Source organism: Mauremys reevesii, linkage group 23 (genome assembly GCF_016161935.1).
Source record: "Mauremys reevesii isolate NIE-2019 linkage group 23, ASM1616193v1, whole genome shotgun sequence".
In the NCBI taxonomy this organism is placed as follows: Eukaryota; Metazoa; Chordata; order Testudines; family Geoemydidae; genus Mauremys; species Mauremys reevesii.
This window is the reverse complement of record NC_052645.1, coordinates 17,331,564-17,352,619: the sequence shown is the minus strand read 5'-3', so window position 1 is coordinate 17,352,619 and position 21,056 is coordinate 17,331,564. Positions and strand designations below refer to the sequence as shown.

The 21,056-nt window shown below is 46.2% G+C and overlaps 1 protein-coding gene across 2 annotated transcripts; it reads right to left on the bottom strand.

Moving 5' to 3' along the window:
• Positions 1–633: 633 nt before the first annotated feature.
• On the bottom strand, positions 634–20,682 carry HDAC1 (histone deacetylase 1). Of its 2 annotated transcripts, XM_039511373.1 has the most exons (14): positions 20,508–20,681; positions 16,015–16,127; positions 14,694–14,811; positions 11,060–11,134; positions 9,181–9,319; positions 8,414–8,555; positions 6,622–6,714; positions 6,218–6,326; positions 5,893–6,033; positions 5,306–5,414; positions 5,053–5,183; positions 4,290–4,436; positions 2,640–2,688; positions 634–2,239 (listed from the first exon to the last, which is right to left on the bottom strand). In XM_039511373.1, the coding sequence occupies exons 1-14, from the start codon at positions 20,554–20,556 to the stop codon at positions 2,212–2,214; spliced, it is 1,443 nt and encodes a 480-aa protein (XP_039367307.1). In that variant the 5' UTR covers positions 20,557–20,681; the 3' UTR covers positions 634–2,211. The 2 variants fall into 2 exon arrangements, with proteins under 2 accessions (XP_039367307.1, XP_039367308.1); XM_039511374.1 differs by lacking the exon at positions 6,622–6,714 and having other exon boundaries at positions 20,508–20,682.
• Positions 20,683–21,056: the final 374 nt, after the last annotated feature.

The following is a 21,056-nucleotide window of genomic DNA, read 5'->3' as shown; positions in this document are numbered from 1 at the left end:
TTTTCTGCACCTTACACAACAGCAAGTAGGAGTCCTACAACTGAATCAAGCACAATAACCCACACATCTTATTTAAGATGTTTCTAGATTTCAGTTGAACAACAGTACTATACCTGAGCCCATTTTTCAGCAAACTGAAGTAATCAACTTCAGGAAGGACTGAAACAACATTCTAAGCAATGAGAAAGACATGACCTACTCAGTTCTCCAGGGGAAAGCCAAACCAAGGTGCACACCCCAGCTGCAGTCAGGACAGGGCTGCACCAGAACAGCTGAGAGAAGAAATGCCTCTAATGCTTAATGTAAGTGGGATAAAATGCAGACCCAACCATTCATCAAAGGGGCAGCTGGAGAATTAAGATACTTTAAGCAAAAAAAGTTGGAGATAAGGCCCAAACCTGTAAATGAAATGAGCAACAGAGCAAGTTCAGTCCTGCTATAAATACAGGCCAGTTTTATTACCAATAGGGATAGAGGACACACTAACCAGTCACCCAAAGCCTCTAATTTCAATGGTTAAGTTTTTCAAAAGTGATCTATTTTATTGTGATTAGTCTGCGATCTACAAAACAAGTAGGCCCCCTCCCTTTTATGTCCTCTGACCACAAAGAAGGGTAACAATTCACACCAACATAGAAATGTCATTTTTATTACAAAGATTTTCAAAATAAAAAGCATCTTTTAAAAAACCACAATATATTTTCCCCCCAGACACACAGATACAGTGATCTCCCACTTCACAAAAACATAAGAGCAAGAGGAGCTGCAGTCAGCCTCAAGAGACTAGAGATGGTGGGAAAGAAGAGTACTTAAAAAAATAAACCATTTAAAAATAACCTGTGTTAAGTTAGCAGCATTACTGGAGTTGAAACCATCAGCAGCACTCTGGGAGGTACAGATGCTCTAGTGGACAGAGGTATCCCCCTGAGAAAACAGCAAGTGAAAGCTGCCTGCAGAACTTCTGCAAGGCTGGAGCTCAGTGACGCATTTCACAGAAAGCTCATCCAATGATCAGTTATGAGAAGTGAGATGCAAGGTAAAGGCCAGTTCTGTTCTCAAGCAACAGGGGGTGCTGCTGTTCCATGACAAAGAGAGCAGCTTAAGTTGCAGGTTCAAAAGGTTCCCCCCCAGTTACTGGCCTGGACAACAAGGAGAAAGGTCCTATCAAAAAACATCTGTGCTTCACATCAGATGAGAATTTTCAGCAAGTGCCACACTGACAAGCAGCTTCAATCAGGCTCTTCGCAATCTGGTCTTTAGCTGACTTGGGATTTCTGTAGTGGCTTCCGTCTAGGACCTAGATCAGCACTCAGAATGCACATTATGTAATCACAGGTAGCTGAGTGGGGGAAAAAGCAGGGAGAGCTACACAGGACAACAATAGGCAGTAATGCATTGCCCCCACATAGGGGTTTTGGTATATGAAGAAAAATATTCTTTTGAGCCCTTCTCTCTCATATGAGATGTATAACGCTGCCACGCTAACTTGACTTAAAACTTTCTAAAGTGGATTCTTTCATTTAAAACACCAGCTAGCTGGCAGTTTTCATTTTGTGCTATCCAGATCTATACCTTAGAGCAGGGCACCGTGGGCTGATACACCAGGGAACTTTACATATTTACTTTAAAACGGCTTCAACTCCTTCCACAAATCCACTGCAGATAGACAGCCAACTTTATTCAAGAACTGCACTATTTGACCCTGAGAACTGGCATCGGCTTGCAGTTACTTACTATGGTGTAATTGGACCAAAGACCATAGGAGCAGTTTCTCTCACAGGCATAAGTTGGGAACTCAAAGTTCTCCCAAAGTTTCATGGCCATATTTCCACCTGACCTAAAAGTCAGACACTATTTCTAGTTTATATAAAAAAAAGAAAAAAAAAAACCAGTATTCTCCAAAGGGCTATTTCAAAGAGAGGATAGAGAAGAGGAAAATGATTTTTAAAACACACACCAAAGGGGCAGTGGAAGGCAAGAGTGAAACGTCCCTGTCACTAATTCTGAGTAGTGCAGGTCTGTCTACTCAGAATCCTCCCCATCTGCTCTCAGCGGAATGCAGCAAGAATAATTTACAGTTCTTAAGTCATTTATATATTTATATAGAAATATATACAGAAACATATAAAATATAAATCCTGTGGAATGGGAGGCTACCAGAGAAGCAAACTTTAACTATGTACTGAAAGGTATTGTCCGGCTGCAGTCATCTTAGGTCGATTTAGTCTCTTCCTTTACCCTGCAGAGCCAAGAGTGGAGAGCTTGTGTTAAGGAACTGACAAAAGAATTAGATTGTGATCAAACTGTAGCAAAATAGTCGAGTAGCATGTTAAAGACTTTACCCTTAGGTCCTGTCCTAACAGATGCACTAACATCTGTCCTTATCTTACACACACAATGAAGTTTTACACACACTGCAAAATATTTTTAAGCACTTCTCTAGCACCTTTCATCCAAGGACCTCAAAGTGCTTTACCAAAAGAGGGCCTTGGGTATTATCTATAATTTAGAGATGGAGAAACTCAGAAACAGTCACCTACAAAACCATCCTGCTCAACTCCCAGGCACCTAAGTCACATTGCATCCTAAATGGGGGGGGGGGGGGGGAAGAGGGGAGAGAAGAGAGAAGTAGGTCTCACCCTTTGGGTTCTGCTTTCTCCTCTTTGGCTTTTTCCTCTTCTTTCTCATCTAGAAAAGAAAAAACCCCAAATAGCAAAGAGGCAGAGAAATAGCTGCCACTCACCAGCCCCACCTGGCAGAATCAGACACCAGTCAGGGAGGTCTAATTACATTAGAAATCACTGGTGAGGCAGTTACAGTGGAAAAACAGACAATGCCAGCTACTCCGCATGTGTGGGGCAGAGTCTGGAAACCGGGGAACCCTTCAGGTATCCACACTTGAAGCCACAGTCTGGGGCAGCAGCCTGTTTTGAGCCACTTGTGGCACCCTGAAGCTCTGTATTCTATTGTCCTCCAATGTGAGTCATAAATCTTCACAGTAACTACAGCAGTTCTCCCAGCACCAAGAAAAAGAAAGAACAGGCCAGCAGAGAGACAAAGCTTGTGTTTGAGGTCAGCTAAGCCCCCGAATGTTTTTGGGTGGCAGCGACAAGGATTTTTGCAAATCTGGCAACACGCTGTATTATACCAGATCGCAGGAGCCCGCAGTGATACAGCTCAGGTTGTAGCCTGTAGGTAGTTGTTTTGAGGACTCCACTAACGGTCACCTCATTGTAAGCTTGTTACATGCGTATTTCTCTTTGGAAGAGGCTAAAACGATCAGTGGCTCAGGCTGCATTTGCAGACATGTGGCCTGTGGTTTGTTAAAGACAGACTATCCACTGATTCGCACTGTGCTCACTCTACCAATGAAGAGAACTGTCACCAATGCCTTGCTGATGAAATAGAGACACTAGGAGGGCCTCCCTGCAGCAAGTCAGTGCAAAGGTAATTAGGGCTAGTGGCTAGACACCGTGGTATTCTGAAGGAGTTTGGGGTTATGAAGCCTATAACCCCAAGGAACCAGATGACTCAGATGTTTGTTCCTTCCCTTCCCAAAATACCTAAAGCCTCACATTACAGCTTTAGCAGAGGGATGATCATCATTAGGCCTGCTGGAGCAGAGCGATGAGGGCAATAGCACAGAAGCACCAGACATTGTTTTTCCATCTTCGTGGTAATTGTTGGGATGGTGACACAAGGCCAGATTTTAACAGTTGCCAGACCAGAGCTGACCTTGGTAAACCCACCTAGAATCAGGGAGAGTAGAGTCTTTTTTTGCCTTGGGGAAGAAGAAACTTCCCCAGCCTGGGTGAAGTTTGAGCACTCGTGGAGAGTACACCAGTCAGTCTGTGCTTAAAATGCGAGGATGGGGACAGTTAGACTAGGTCACAGACCTGGCAACATTTGTTTTTGTTTGTTTTAATTAAGCCAGGTCGCACTTTAAGTGCTGTCTTATCAAAGCAGCTGCCCCAGAGGATGAGACCCCACGCCAACCCGCTCTTTCCAGACTACGTTAAGCACTGTGATCAGTCCCATGTGTCACTGGGGTGTTGTTACTAAAGTCCTGTTCTCTATTAGCCTGCCAGGCAACCCAGGTTTAACTCTGGCAGCTCCTTCAAGGTTCCCATTGATGGTGGAGTGGTTCAAATCATCATCAGCAATCTATAAGATGAACCGCAGAAACATTAACTTCTGCAACAAAAACGCAGCTTTCCTCATCCCTCACATTACCGAGTCCTGCTCTAGGGAGCAGTCCGACATACGGCTAGTTCCAATTTTACACCTACCTTTCTTCTCCTCCTCCTCCTTATCATCTTCTGCTTTTACGCGCTTGGACTTCTTAAAATTGGCAACATTTTTGCGACCACCTTCCCCTTCATCTTCAGAGTCGGAGAATTCTTCATCACAGGCTATTCTCTTGTCAGCAGAGCGCACTGAGAGCAAAGAGGGAGAAGCTACCTCAGTCACACTGGAGTCTTTTCCCCAGGGGTCCGTAAGGCAGTAAACGTATTTAGGAAGGTACATGCGCACATGTGGAATGCTCTGTCGTGTCAAAAATCTTTACTACTGTGCAGCAATACAACAATCCTACTAGAATCACAGCTTAGCCAGCTACTTGCAGCAGCCAAGGTCAGAACCGGAGATCTCTCAGTGTAACAAGTATATGCGTCATGGATTAGGTTTACAGCAGGATGTCTAGAGCTGCCAGCACAAACGGGTTAACTAACTTCACACTGGGAAAATCGGACTCCCAGACCCAAAGGGCATAAGGCAGCCTGGATATAAGCTAGTGTTTTCACAGCTAAAGGATGACTTTTGCTAGAACAGTGGGAGCCTGTCTTCTGGCAGCATAAACGGACAGTGCCGCTTTCAGTCTTTTGTCAGTCATTTCCCCACAGGAGGCTTTGGCAATAGTTCGAGCTCCAATATTAAATCTAGATTCTTTCGTGAAGGAAGTTCTCTAGCAACAGCACTGCTTCACCAAGGGAAGGTTCAGCAGCATGGTCCGTGATCACGCAAGGCAACCTATGCCCACAGCCGGGCACCTACTTGAAATGCGTTTGTCAGGATCCTCTTCATCTTCATCTCCACTGTCCTCCTGCACAGCATCCTCGGGAATCGGCTGCATCTGGACACCAGGGGCATGAGGGAGCATGCGTAGATTCTCAAATAGCCGCTGCCTACAACCAGCAGAAAACAAACAAACCAAAAACCCCACACGCTGGTGATCTAAAAAGCATTAACAGAAACAAGCCCCCAGTGTAAGGGGCCAATTTTGCTAGGAGTAACAGACAACACTTACTTAATCTTCTCAAGATACTCATTGGTGTTCTGGTTGGTCATGTTCGAAGGACTGATGTGGAGCTTAAAGTCTGGTCCAAAGTATTCAAAATAGTCATTATATGGAAGCTCTGCACGAAGAATAAAACACAGAATAACCTTGATTGGTTACTGGCCTGGTATTGAAACAGCAAACATCACATGAGCTCCAATGTGCTATGAGAATAAATGGAACATTTCCCTTTTGGGGGTGACTGGAACTCTCCTGGGATGCTCAGAAAAACATAACTTTGTGACAATGAGGCCAAAGACTATTCGCTGCTTTAACGCCATGGTGCCCACAACAGGCCTTTTAGTTTGTGAGATAGCAGGACACACCAACCACCGTGTGCTGTACGGGAAAAATGGTTTCTCAGGATGCACTAGAGGACTAGAATACACCACATACACAGTGGTAGCTCAGCGAACTCTGACACAATAAAAATCAGCAGCTAGTGAAGTGTCCAGGCTACTTCACAGGTCTCCTACACCTACTCAGAGCAATTTAAATTTTCCCCAAGCTCTATTACTAGACACCCAGCCTCTCAGTACAACACAGGATAGTCTTACCATTTGGAATTTCCGTGTCCAAAGCCACGGCAGTCTCGTAAGTCCAGCATCTAGCCACGTTGCGGATTGTGTAGCCACCCCCTCCTAGCATCAGCATAGGCAAGTTAAAACTCTTTACGAACTCCACACACTTGGCATGACCTGCAGCATAGGGAATGGGAGAAAGTTCATAGTCTCACTGGCTAACTGGACAGGAAGCTTTTCAACACAGTGATTACCATCAATCACACAAGTGCCACCACAGATACTGTAATTTACACGTCTGAGCTTTCCTCAAGGCCACCGCCCTGGTTTAACTGCTTTGCTAGAAGCAGTGTCCTCTTACCTTTGATGGTCAGATTAAAACAGCCCAATCTGTCCCCTGACAGAGAATCTGATCCACACTGTAAGGCAACTGCACTAGGCTGGAACGTCTCCATCACTTTAGATATCACCTGGACAAGAAATCCGTTGTTACATACTCCCTTGGGATGGTGTCACAGCAACACAATGAAATCCACGTAAGCAGCTGACATGGAGATATTCCCTGATGCTTCAATGGGTGTTGCCTCCCTCCCATATTGGTGACACTGAAGCTCTTACAGATAAGAGTCTACAAGTGACTGGCTGTAATTGTCAAGTAGGAATAAACACTAGGGAACCTTACAGCACAGGATTGCATCTCCCCTCAGAGTGTCACTAGAAAAAGACAAAGCAGCATCCTGGACTCACTCAGCAAAAGAGGCTTACCGGCTTAAATATTGCCTCATAGGATTCATCATCAATTCCGTCCCGGAGAGGATAGTTGACAGCATAATACTTGCCTTTGCCTGCACCAATATCCTATTAGAGTGAGAGACAGGAAAGACCACAGGGTCACCAGAGAAACGCCAACATACATGTGCCAACGCAGAAAGGAAAGTGAGATTCCACCAGGTTTATCAGAATCCAAGCCAAGGCACTTGGGACAAATTCAGTCTTGGCATAAGCGGGGCATGATTCCAGTGACTTCAACAGAGGATTAGCCGTGGGGAAAGTGGGTACATTTGGCCTTTGCATTCAACTAAGCTATGTAATGTCTAGATTGATAACGGAGAGTAACGCGAAGTTATAGTCAAGAAGGAGTAAACAGCACCTTGGAATTCTACTGACATGACAGCCCTTGCCTCAGCATCTAGTCAAACACTCAACTGAGTCAAATTGGGAGTCACAAGTTCTATGAAACTTAGGCCTCATTGAGAGGGTCATTAAAAAGTCCAAACAGGTGGGCCTTGTATCAGCCCCAGTTACAAGCCAATAGCAGATTCTTAGAGGAAACGGGTTCCACAAGCAAGGACGCTCTACTGAGAATACTTTACTGCTTGCCCCAGAAAGTTCAATCCCCGGAACAGTCACAGAGAGCATCTTGCTGTGATAGGATACATGGGAATGAACAATCCCTACTGATATCTACTGTCTCACTCTGGGTCTGAGTGTTCTCAGTTGCACATTCTGCTAGTTAAAACTCTATGTCGTGCAGATCCAGTGGTGCTGCAGAAAAGCCCGATTTTATTCTCTCTTGCATCAAGGAAAGAGGAAAACTGGCTGTCAAGTTTCCAGTTCCAGACTCTACACTGTTGGCAAGGTCGTACAGAGCAAAACGCGAATCAGGCTGCAGTCCGATACCAGGCTGAGCCTGCAGTATTGACAGTTGGAGGAATCTTACAAGGTTTTTAGTTTTGATTTTTAAAATCAATTAAATATCTTCTATCTACAGAGCACATTACCATACCAAAGCACTCGACCAAAAAAAAAAAAAAAAGAATTTCACTCACTGCTGTAGTCTGGCCGCTTCTAGGATCGAATGTGGCAGCTAGCTACAAGTACATATCACCCCATGACAATTCTACACCCAGCTAAAACTCAAGGGGGAATTTAGGTCAGGAGAATGCCATTACCCTAACTGGTATCAGACCATGACCTAGGGTTAACATCCCTACCTCTTGAGAAGTAGGCAGGACCACAGTTGTGTCTCATTTGAAAGACAGCCCCACCAGATAACCGTGTCCCAGCATGGGCCATGAGGCTCAGCACCAACTCGGAGGGAGGAATGCCACCTGCTGAATCACCAGTACCATTTCTGCAGCACAAGGTGTTCCTCTGTAGGTCTCCCATTCAAGTACTGGCATGGCCAGCCTGTGCATAACTTGTGAGATCAAAGCAATAGGGCCACAAGGGGAGCATGGAAGTCAGTTTGTCAATAAATACGGCCCACCAAGATGCGATGTTCAGAGTCCCACACTACGAGGCTGTAGAGTAACTGACATCAGATGTCTGGGCATTGTTACCGTATAACAGATATACCACCACAGAGACTCAGCACCCACTCAAAGAACAAAGTTAATTGTCACACACATTTCTTATTAAGCAGAGGCTGCTATTTTGAGAGAGTCCATCTAAACCAGTGAAAACAGAAACAGTGTTTTGGTGAAATTAGTTGGACAGTGAATAGATGGAACAAATCAAATTCCAGGAGAAGTTTCTACTAAGCCTCCATTCTCACCCGCAGATCCCCTGTTCCTGGGAAGTATTCTCCGTACTTATGAAAGGATGCAGTCATGACACGGTCTGTGGTGTAAAAGGCTTCCTCCACGCCATCTCCATGGTGAATATCAATGTCAATATACAGCACCCTCTGGTGGTACCTAGAATCAGAAGGGAGTCAAAATGCTGCATTTCTTCAGAATGGAAACTGTCTTCACCAGCAGAGCAAATGGGAGGAGAGCAAAGAACTTGGTGCTAATCCCGAGGCTTATGGTTACCAACTTGCTGTCTCTCTTTGGAGACTCTAAGCAAAACAGATGCGGAGCACTGACATATGCCTTGAATTGGTTGACAGCAGAAAAGAATCACTGAGGAAATTGAAGCGGCTATTGCTGCGGCAACTGATCTTTGATCAATTCAGTTTATACAGACAACCAGCGAATTGCACATTTTACATCCAAGCCTCCTACTTAGAGCTGCCTCATGCCAAAAGTCGCCAGGATGGTAACCATCAGGACACAAATTACAGGGGTGCCACTTTTTTGTGCCAAGGAAGAAGCACCAAAGAGTGATCACACAATGCCTCCAGGCCTTTCATCTACTGCATCATACCATAAGTACAGCAACCCCTGCTGAAGAGAGGGCACTGCATCCAAAAAACATGTCTGATTAAGCCCTCCCGAGAAAAGACACACCTAACAAGGTAATAAAAAGGAGCAAATTAAGAAGAAAGTGGAAAGTGCAGCAGAACAGACAAACAAAAGGGATAAGAAGTACTGCACGTACTTTAGTAGCTCCAAAATGGCTAAGACAATGTCATTGACATAACAGAAGCCAGAAGCCTCCGATTTCTTAGCGTGGTGAAGGCCTCCTGCCCAATTCACAGCAATATCTGTCTGTTGCTTGTTCAGCTTCACAGCGCTGGCTGCAGGGAGAAGAATTGCAGAACATTAGCATGAAAGACAGAATGGAGCCCTGACAAACTCTGGAGAACACATAGAGGCAGCATGCCCTGTGGGGTCACATGTGTCATTCCATATGCCTGCATGTATAACAGTACAAATATCAAAGGTTTAAACACTGGATTTCTCATACAAACCAGTAAGGCAGAAGACTCTCAGCTAGGTGGTGACACTGCTGTAATCTCTCTGTAGAAGAGAGATCAGTGTAACATAAAGGTGCTGGGAGGGCTCAAATTAAGCATCTATTTTTACAGTACAGTCTTGCTCTCATGTCACACCTGTAGTTCAGAACAGAATTGTGGAGCCTGATTTGAAAATAAGTCCACAGCCTGCTAGCTCTTGCTAGCTTGAGTCACGGTTAGAGTACAGTTTAGTTTTATTTATCAATTTCCTAAAGAGAACGTTTCATGGATAGTTTTATCTCACGTACAGTTAGCTTTGTTTAGTCCTTTGTACAGATAACTAGGCAAAGAGTTCTCCCACAAACCCTGCACACAATTCCACTGTGTGGTTCCATGCGGTTCAGATGGTTCAAATCTCGGTAGAACCTAGAATTTTTTTTTGCCAGAAGCTGGTGATGGGCAACAGAGGAGGGATCATTTGGTGATTACCTGTTCTGTTCATTCCCTCTGGGGCACCTAGCATTGGCCACTGTCTGAAGACAGGATACTGGGTCAGACCAAAGGTCCATCTGGCCCAGTATGGCCATTCTTATGTTCAGTGCAACTTTGCATGGATCTAAGGGTCAGCACAGATGAATCATTTTGTAGGATCAGAGCCTGAGTGATAAGACACCGGACGAGGTACTTCAGATGTGTCTGTCAGCTGGACAAGCGTATGTTTATCTTTTTGGCGTTTGAGTGAAGTCAGACTTTATATTTCAGAAAATAAGGATATCTATCAGAAGGGAGTCAAAATGCTGCATTTCTTCAGAATGGAAACTGTCTTCACCAGCAGAGCAAATGGGAGGAGAGCAAAGAACTTGGTGCTAATCCTGAGGCTTATGGTTACCAACTTGCTGTCTCTCTTTGGAGTCTCTAAGCAAAACAGATGCAGAGCACTGACATATGCCTTGAATATGTCAAATAAGCCGCAAAGCTTTTAAACACGTGCACAGTAAAAAAGTCTCGCAATTCTGCATTAGTCTGCAGCAAAAAAACTCATGAATAAGGATGCCATTTTATTTTAAATGATACAGGTTTTAGAGAGTTTGTTGAAATCTTCCTGCTTTTGTTCTTCCTTCTTCTCAAAAGAGAGACACAAGTGGATTTCTTTTTGTAAAACAAAAACATCTGCTCTGAGGCTGTGATAACACAGACCTGGAGTGAGTTTTTATAAAAAGCAAATTATCTTTAAATAAACCAAGGTTTTACCAACAGAGGGCTAGCTTCACTGAAACAACGTCATTCACGATGCTTTCATTCCATACACAGAAATTCCTCAACGTGACCACTTCAGTGATCTTTGGAGGAGTGAGAATATGGCTATTGTTGAAGAGCCAGACCATACATACAGTCATAAAGCACTCGCAACCCCCGACCAATCTCATTCCAACGCATCGGGGCTTGAGAAAGATCACAAAATGTCAGACCAATTGTTTTACGGAATCTAGAAACATCTCCAACATCATGTTTCTTTTTTGACAGAGCGACATTATGGACATTCTCCTAAAAAGAGAAAGCATCTAGTATTCTTGTGCTTACCAACAGAGCCTCCTGCAGACAGCTGACAAAACTCAAACAACCCATCGAACACCGGGCAATCTTCCCCAACATTGACTTGAAAAAGAAAGACAAAGTGTTAGCAGGTCTAGCCTGCATACCAAAGGCAAAGTTTATGCCGTAAATCTAACTTAAGGACATAGACTCAGGAGAGCATCAAATATATTAGCATCATTTATTTAATTTACATGTATATAATAAATAAAATGTTCAATGAGAAGTAGACAGTCATCCCTTCACTAAAGACTTCATTGTATCAGTAGTCAGCTGTTGCAACCTTCCCTTCTGTCTTTGCTCAGCCCACTGCCATTATCTTGGCAGCTTGCAGAAAAGGACCGAACCCGCACTTCAGTTTGTAAAAGCTCTCGGTTGGTACAGAGAGCTGCTATAAGTGCAAGGTCCCTGCTGCACCTTGAGAAGACACTAAAGAATGAAACCAGCATTTCCTATGCACTGTGGAGCTACACTAGAGTTGCACCACCTAGTGGAATAAACGATAATAAAACCCAATTGTCAGTTAATTGTGTTAGAAAGTGAGTCGTGACACTATCAATTTTAAAAAAATCACACGTTGTAAACAGGTCTCCTTCAATATGTTACTATCACCACCTTAGATTATCAAGACTCAACATTTCAAAAGTTCAGTTTGATTCTCATGAGGTATGCCGTTCATTTACTTTGCGCATTTCATAGCTTGGATTAAAAAAAAAGCCAATTTTTCTTCTAGGTTCTCAATCCTGTAGCATGTTTGGGTTGGAAACACTGCAGGGAAACCATTTATTTCCAAAGAATTTTTCCTATTAGAAATATTTACATGATTTTTAAAAAGTTTCATAGGGCCTATGTTTTGCAAAACCTGTTTTTACAAAAATCTGTATGTTGTAATGAAGTTGAGCGGAACTTTTCCCTTGTGTACTTAAGCAGGACCAATCTCGCTTGAATCTTTTCAGCATGAGAAATGCTGCTTTCATTCAATTCTTTGCCTCCAAAAAGGCTAGTGAAAAATCATGGAGACAGTACAGTTGAATGAGCAAATTTAAGCAGTCTCCAGATTTAAATGGAACTCGTTTCTTATGGACTGCAAGAATCAGGAGACTCAAAACGAAATGTTCCAATTTGTATAACTGTTCCAGTGGGGCATGGTAATTAGCAGTGGTTGAATAGTTCCCTCATCAGCAAGTAGGGAGGTCTGTTATCAGTTGCTGCAGAATGTAAGCTTCCCATTATAACAAATTAAATTTCTAGCCGTTATGGCTGCAGTATAATCTTCTTGAGTCTTCAGACAGAGTATCTATCGATGGACTGAGATTAAAGATACCATTTAGTATCACTGTTACCATTCAGAACCTTGTGGGCAGCAGCAAAACGGACAATTTTTAATAGTGTGACTCTGCTTCTTCTTGGCAAAGATGTGGCCCTCTGTATAAGCAGAAGCAAATGGTGGAGCTATTCATTCATACAGAGACCTCTTTTCACCAAGCCCTTCAAAGCAGCCAGGAGATCAAGCCTTTTACAGCAATATGTGGCTCTGGACAGGGAAGAGAAAAAGTTCTCTCTCATTTCCAACAGCTAGAGCAGGGTCAGGAGTGTCCTATGTATGATATGCCCACTAATCAGAGCCCAATATAATACTACCCAGCTCTTATATGGCATTTTCCCTCAACAGACCTCAGAGCACTTTACAAAGGGGGTCAGTATCATTATCTCCATTGTATAGATGGGAAAACTGAGGCATGGAGCGGCAAAGTGACTTGCCCACGGTCACCCAGCAAGCCAGTGGCAGAGCCAGGAATAGAACACAGGTGTCCCAATCTAGTGCCCTACCCATTAGGCCACTCATATCAAAGATGGGAGTCCCCACGATAGCACCCCTGAGGAAATCCCAGCACCCACTCCTTTCTCAACGGCTAAGAACAGAAAGGAGGCTAGGCTCTTCACCAGGCACTGTCCTTGCACTTGGGTGGTGGGGCCCCACCATCTCCATCTTTAATCTCTATTTCTGGCTCATAGGATTAGTCCTCTGGCTAGGTGGTGGAGGATATATTTTGTAAGCTCTGTTAAGGAGGGGTCATTGGACTGAATTGTGAATTGGCTTTTGTCTCACCTCCATATGTACTGAACATTTTTCACATTTAATTTCCTTAAAGTAAAACCCTTGCTTGGAAGTACAGGATAGAAAATGCCAAGCTGAGCAGAGGGAGACCAGTGTGGGTGTTTATGAGCCATTCCAGTCTCAGCGGTAAGCAGTTAGGTTTGTGTAAATACGTACTTTAGTATGTTAAGGCGTATTATTTACCCCAGGAAGTACTTTGGTACACATTACACATATTACTCATTCCTTTAGTCGTTACACTCAGGTGCCTAAATACGGTGTGCATTTTGGCTCACTATAGTTTAAAAGTGCATATAATTCACCCTCTAGACCATAACTCTTTCAAGAGTTCACAGGGGATTACATATACACGTCATAAAAATAAGCCCTACGGGCCAACAATTCTACAGATTTCAGGAATGAAGAGAGCGCACACAACCAATATACTGTTTTAGTGAACTCCTACCAATTTTATTTGTCCAAATCAGCCAGAAAACTATAGTTCATTACCTATTAATTGCTGAAAAATGCTAGCACAAAGCTGCAGAAAGTCTGAAAAGGTATTTAAGATTCTATAACATGAAAGCTGCAAAAGATTTTTCCACATGGAGAAAAAAAAGATATCCATGCATCTAAGGATATTCTAAGGCCAGAAAGAACTTTAGTCATTTAGTCCAACTTCCTGCATAATACAGATGAAGTTGCCTGTCAGGTATGACATCAGAACTGAAACCAACACCACTTTCAGCATTGAGGGCCTGGGTCCTCAAAACTCTCAGTGCACAGAACTTCAGCTGAAGTCAATTTGAATTCAGGGCTTGCAGGATCTAAATCTTAGTCAGAATAGAACAAATTATGAAGCCACAATTTAAGCAGCCAGATTTCTTGATGCTGATAAAAATCACAGAATATTTTATACTGGTAAGGACATGAATTCCACAGATCTCTAGAAATATCCCCAAAAGGAAGACAGTTACCAATAATATATCTCCTATTACAATAGGAAATAGTGACACTAGTGTTTCCAGTTTATGAAAATATTACATAGATCTACAGATTCTAAAATAAAGACCGTCTCTTTGCATATCTACCATGCTGTGACCAACAACAGTACTCCTGCTTCAAAAAAACCCATCCTCCCGATATCTGGGAAAGTTGGTCCCCAGAACATTACCATTATTAACAACCCCAGAACCTCAGGTTACAAGCTGCTTATGCAGAATACCTGTTGTACAGGTATGTTCACACTGTTACATTTATAAATTAGAAAAGAAGATGAAAGAGCTTCCACCAATCTCAAGATCAAAGGAGTTAAGGACAGACCCCCAACAGAGGAAAACAGTGTGGAACTCTGGCAAAAAAATAATCTAAGTGGTTAGGTGAACATGAAAATAATAATAATAAAAAAGGCAAGTTTCATAAGATTCTCCCTACTCTTTTGACAATGAGCTCTAAGAGCTAACCAGGGTTCCCAGGACTACAGCTATTCAGGTTAGAAGCTGCAATACCATACGCATAGCTTACATCTCTGCATCTGCTTGCTGTACTCAGACATGTTATCAGGGCGAATAGATCTCAGAAATTTAATGTAGTCATCACTATGATACTTGGTCATTTCTTCTGCATTTGCTTTGTGGGGGCGCTGCAAGGAGAGAACAAAACAAGGTTTATTTGACATATATTCCTTCTCCCACTCCAATACCTGCCTACTCTCAAGAATAGCAGCAGCTAAAGCCAGTGCTATTAAAGCAAAAATAAGTCTACTTTCTAAGGCAGGGGTGGGCAAACTACAGCCTGCGGGTCAGATCCGGCCGCTCAGGGCTTTTCGATCCGGCCTGCGGGATCACCCCCCGTGGCACTGCGAGCCCTGCGCAGCTCTCAGAAGCACCCGGCACCACGTCCCTGTGGCCGCTGGGCATGGGGGCAGAGGGCTCTGTGCATTGCCCTTGCCTCCAGGCACCGCCCCCCACAGCTCCCATTGGCTGGGAATGGGAAACTGCGGCCAATGGGAGCTTCGGGGGAGGTACCTGAAGGCGCAAGGGCAGCGCACACAGAACCCTCCGCCCCCCACCATCCCCCAGGGGCCACAGCGCTTCCTGGAGTGGTGCAGCGTGGGGCCTGGGCAGGCATGCAGGGAGCCTGCCCTGTCCCCGGTGCACACCGCTGTCACCCCGGAGCCGCTTTAGGTAAGTGGTGCCGGGCCAGAGCCTGAACCCCACCCCACAAATCCCTGCCCTAAACCCCCTGACTGCACCTCGCACTCCAACTCCCTTCTCTGAGCCCCCTCATACACCCTGCACCACTCCTCTGCCCCAATCCCTTGCCCTGAGCCCCTTCCTGCACAACGCCCCCCCCACACCCCGCACTCCCTCCCGCACCCCAACCCTCTGCCCCAGCCCAGCATACAATTTCCCCACCCAGATTTGGCCCTTGGCCCAAAAAGTTTGCCCACCCCTGTTCTAAGGGGAAGAGGAATGGTATGATAGGAGACTGGGGCTTTTTATGATATGCCTAGGCATAGGAAACAGTCACGGTATAGGGAGAAACATTTCCTATATATAGATTACCTGAACTTTGGAACAAAACAAGGAACACCCTGCTCAACACAAGACCAGTGGAAGTCTTAAAAGCAACAATCTCTTTGAATTACCTTCACCCTGACCTATTCCCCAGGAATATTTTCCAACTGTTTTTCCTCCATCTTGTTTCTCCACAAGTTCCCAATAAAACACGCGAGAGTCTGCAAGACCCTGTGCCATTGCAATACAGTGCTAGCTCGGGAAGTGGATCAAGCCCCTCCATACAAGCTTCCTACTTCTCTCTCTGTGTCCGGGCCTATACTTACATATATCTCCATTTTTCTGTAAAGGCCGTAGTTCAGCAGTAGGTTGTGGGTCATTCGGATCCTGTGGGGTTTCATTGGATGGCCCTGGCCATAATAGTAGTTTCCAACATCCCCTGAGAGCAATAAGCATTTGGTTATAGTGGAAAAGAACATTTTCTCCTCTGAGCAGCGTCACTGCAGAGGAAGATGACAGGAGTCACCGGTAGTTCAGTCCCATCTGACCTTTATTTTGTCATTTTCTCTTTTCTACAGCAATATGTATGTATCCTCCCCCACCCTTCACAGATTTAGACCAGCTCTATCACAGTTTCATGAGAGACTGAATAATTGATGTCTTGGAAAACCAAGGAAGTTTTCAGTGCAATTAACAGATGTTAGGGAACATGACACTGTTGCAAATCATTGAGGTTTGGTTAATCTAGTTTGTACCATACACGGAAAGGTCCCACCATGTACAAAAGCTAAAATGAAAAGGCTGCAGCTTCTGTGGGGCAAGAACAACATTGACAAACATTACACATAATTGTCCCTTAGTGCCATCATCTCCCAAAATTAGAAACCTTCTAGGGTCACCTCCATACGGTTAGGATCAATTTGAACTCTGCTGGATTTAGTGAAGGTACACGTTTCCTTGAGAAACTACTGTGTAGCCTAAGTTCTGGTCTGGAGCCAGGAACTCTTGAGTTCTAATGCCAGCTCAGACAATGTCTTGTCTAATAGCCCCAAGCAAATCACTTGGACTCTCTGCCTCGGCTTCCTCGTCTGTAAAATGGCAATAATGTTTCCTCACTTGCAGGGGCAGGCGTGTATGTGTATTGTGATGCTAAGACAGTTAATGCCTGCAATGCACTTTGAAGATCAAGAAAATCCTAATATTTTAAGGCCCCAATTATTTTAATTCATCCATCCTTACCAGGCTGTGCATCAAGGCCTGTCCTATGGGTGATTCACACTCAACATTGACCAAAAAAAAAAAAAGTCAACTAGTTTCACAATCCCAAACCATCCTAGGAGGTAAGAAAGGCAATCTGGCCTGGCGGGTAACTCAGTTGAGAGTCTGTAATGTTTCGTCATAGATCTCAACATTCAGGAGTAATTTTCACTGGCCCCGCAGCCTGCAGAGATTGAAACCTTTTCTACACTTCACCTAGTGTAGACAGAGTAAAACCACAATTTCCACTGGTAGAATTTAACTCTGCTTAAAACTGGGGTAGACTGCAGTTTCCTTGTCTACAACAGAACTTTGCACTGGTGCAGCAATACCAATGCTGAAAATTAGGTTAATTCCAAGCATTAACAAGACCTGAAAGAATCACAGAGAAAGATGAAGAGCCTAGCTAGGGAATCATCTGGCAGCCAGCACCTTCTAAATACCAAACTAACAGCAGCCCAGGAGAGAACGGTCACTTGTCTTCTACTCTCCAATGAAATGCAGTGGGCAACTCACAAGTGATTTGAACTGACCAGTCTATCTTGAGGTTTATTTTGATAAACCAGGTTATTTACCAGCTCTCTTTTCATAAGCAGTGGGAATATCTTTGCAGCCTCTAAGGGCATGTCTACACTGCAAAAAAAAAGGTGTGTTAACTTGGGTTAGCTAAATCAGGTTAAAATAGCAGTGAAGACATGGCAATTCTGCTTTTAAATTGGGTTATGGGCTCAAGTTAAAGTCTACAGGGAGCCTGTGGCTGAATTTGAGCTGCTAACCTGAGCTGCTGTATCTTCACTGTTATTTTAACCCAAACTACCTAACTCAGATTAAAGTAAATTAAGAGCAAACCCCCCTCTTTTTTTTTTTGGCTGTGTAGACATACCCTAAGATGCTATTACAAGTTGGACTCTACTAGCATCCTGGTCTATGCATATACTGATTAAAAAAAGTTTTATCACTAACAAGCATTACCTATCCCGCTGTAAGAACACGTTGGAGACAAAGCACCATAATTTTACTGTTAGATCAAGCATAGGCAGGCGGTGGAGGAGCTAGAGTGCTGACTTTGCCTAGCTACCTTGTTATAAAAACTACAAGTGCCTTGTCCCCACTTCAGATTTTACAGCGATAAAACTAATGCATGTTAGTTATCCTCTATAAAAACAAAACCAATAAAAACGAAAACAAACACCACCTTTGTGTCCCTGATGACAAAGCCCTAGTTTATCACCAATCACCCATGTGTGAGTACACATATGAAAATTGTGTCTCCAGCCCCGAGGGACACTGGATCCTCAGACAGAGCTTTCATTCACCATCTGACAGTCACTGACATAGGTACAGCATTCCCACAACTATCACCACCAGAAACCAGTATTTCTAGGAACCCTGACGGATGCATCCAAAACCTCAGGGCATTAATGTGGCACTGATAGACATAAAATCAAAGTATTTGTGACCTAATGTGCACATATCACCTGTGGATATTAGAAGGCTGAAAGTCAGACGTGCAATATCATGGTAAGTGGCCTAACGTAAGGTCCCAATCCAGCAACAAGTTTTGCAGGGGCCGACCCGTCTAGCACTCCACTGAAATCAACGGGTACTGTGCGCATGCAGGGGTGGATCTCATTTTAGAACCAGGGCCTAACATTGCAAGTTACTGTACTGAAGAGATAAAAGTCACTGATATATACCTGATGGAGCAGAGCACTTAAATTAACCATACTAAAATGCCTGAATGATCACTACAAGCACCTCCTAACCAAGAAATGGGAAAACTCTTTGGCCCGAAGGTCACATCTGGGTGGGGAAAATATATGCAGGGCCATGAATGTAGGGCTGGGGCAGGAGGCTGAAGTGTGGGAGGGAGTGCAGTGTGCAGGAAGCACACCCCCTGCTGGCAAGTAACACAGCAGTAAGTGTGGAACAGCAAACAGCAGTTATGCAATTGTGCTTTCTCCCACTGAACTACAGGGGGAAGAAAGAGAGGCTGAGTAGAATTACCCAGGTTGCAATTTGGCCAGGGCACCAGGAGCTAACACCCAACATTTGGGGAAGTGTCATGGAATGATTAAACAAACACAAAGCATTGCCCCCCATACCCAGTACCTACACCCACAATCCAACCAAGCACACACCTGGTATTAAACAATACCCCTGGCCACAGAACATCCCCAACTAAAAACAAGCAGCTGGTTTGAAGGAAGACAGAAAGAGAAAAGGCTGATTGATATTACCATTATAGATCTGCAAGAGTTTTCAAAAGCATTAAGGAGCCCCCTTCCCCAGCGCCCCCTCCTCCTCGCCCCCTCCACTGGCCCTTCCCCAGCACCCTCCTCCTCACCCACCCCTCCACTGGCCCTTCCCCAGCACCCCTCCTCCTCCTCGCCCCCTCCACTGGCCCTTCCCAGCACCTCCTCCTCCCCCTCCACTGGCCCTCCCCAGCACCCCTCCTCCTCGCCACCTCCACTGGCCCTTCCCAGCACCCCCTCCTCCTCGCCCCCTCCACTGGCCCTTCCCCAGCACCCCCTCCTCCTCGCCCCCTCCACTGGCCCTTCCCAGCACCCCTCCTCCTCCTCACCCGCCTCCACTGGCCCTTCCCCAGCACCCTCCTCCTCCTCGCCCCCTCCACTGGCCCTTCCCCAGCACCCCCTCCTCCGCCTCCTCACCCCACTGGCTCTTCCCCAGAGCCCCTCCCTCCTCCTCCTCCTCACCCTCCACTGGCTCTTCCCAGAGCCCCTCCTCCTCCTCCTCCTCCTCACCCCCACTGGCTCTTCCCCAGAGCCCCTCCCTCCTCCTCCTCCTCACCCCTCCACTGGCTCTTCCCAGAGCCCCCTCCTCCTCCTCCTCCTCACCTCCACTGGCTCTTCCCAGAGCCCCCTCCTCCTCCTCCTCCTCCTCCTCACCCCTGCACTGGCTCTTCCCCAGAGCCCCCTCTCCTCCTCGCCCCCTCCACTGGCTCTTCCCCAGAGCCCCCTCCTCCTCGCCCCCACTGGCTCTTCCCCAGCGCCCCCTCCTCCTCGCCCCTCCACTGGCTCTTGCCCAGTGCCCCCTCCTCCTCGCCCCCTCCACTGGCTCGTCCCCAGCGCCCCCTCCTCCTCGCCCCCTCCACTGGCTCTTCCCTAGCGCCCCCTCCACTGGCTCTTCCCAGCGCCCCCTCCTCCTCGCCCTCCACTGGCTCTTCCCCAGCGCCCCCTCCTCCTCGCCCTCCACTGGCTCTTCCCCAGCGCCCCCTCCTCCTTCCCCTGGTCCCCCTCCACTGGCTCTTGCCCAGCGCCCCGTCCTCCTCCTCCTCGCCCCCCGCTCCACTGGCTCTTCCCCAACGTCCCCCCCTCCTCCTCCTCCTCGCCCCCTCCACTGGCCCCCTCCTCCTCCTCCTCCTCGCCCCCTCCACTGGCTCGTCCCCAGCGCCCCTCCTCCTCCCTCCAAGGCCCCTCCCCGGAGTCCCCATCCTCGCCCCCAGACCCTTCCCCAGCGCCCCCCACCCATGTCTCCCTCCCGCGCCCGAAGCCTCCTGCTTCCGCCTCATCCCCCGCCAGGACCGGCCCGGGGCTCTCACCATCATAGTAGTAGCAGACTTTCCGCTTGGTCCCCTGTGTCAGCGCCATTTTCCTGCCGCCCGACCGCACCAAACCCTCCCGCAACGCAACCGAACGCGCCCCGGGGGCCAAGCACCCCGCGAGCAGTTCCTCCCGCCCCCAAGGGGCTTCAGACCTATCGGGGAGTGGCTTGTCCCCACGTCCCTCGGAGCAGCCAATGAGAAGTCAGGTAGGGCGGGGCGATAGGATTAGCACGGTAGGTAGAGCGCAAGTGTTCCTGGACTGTACCATTCCCAGAGAAGGGGGAGAAAAGGAGGAACGGGTTGGCAGGACTGTACCATTCTGAAGAATGGGGGTCTGATCAGACAGGCGTTTACCATTGTGGGAGAGGGGAGGTAAAGGGAAAGTACCATTTCTCAGAGAATGGGGGGGATCACGCAGGCATGTACCATTTCCAGGAGGGCTGACAGGACTGAACCATTCTAACAGGAGAGGTGATCTGGGCAGCTAGGGCTGAACCACTTGACCTTTGCTGCCACGACATCACGTGCCACATGGCTGTACCCACA

Excerpts from the sequence above, each read along its gene's own strand:
- HDAC1 (XM_039511373.1), bottom strand. The coding sequence starts at position 20,556 with ATGGCGCTGACACAGGGGACCAAGCGGAAAGTCTGCTACTACTATGAT. Across the intron at positions 16,128-20,507 it reads AGTCTGCTACTACTATGATG|GGGATGTTGGAAACTACTAT; the intron begins GTGAGAGCCCCG and ends TATTGCTCTCAG. Across the intron at positions 2,689-4,289 it reads GGAGGAGGAGGAGAAGAAAG|ATGAGAAAGAAGAGGAAAAA; the intron begins GTAGGTGTAAAA and ends TTTCTTTTCTAG.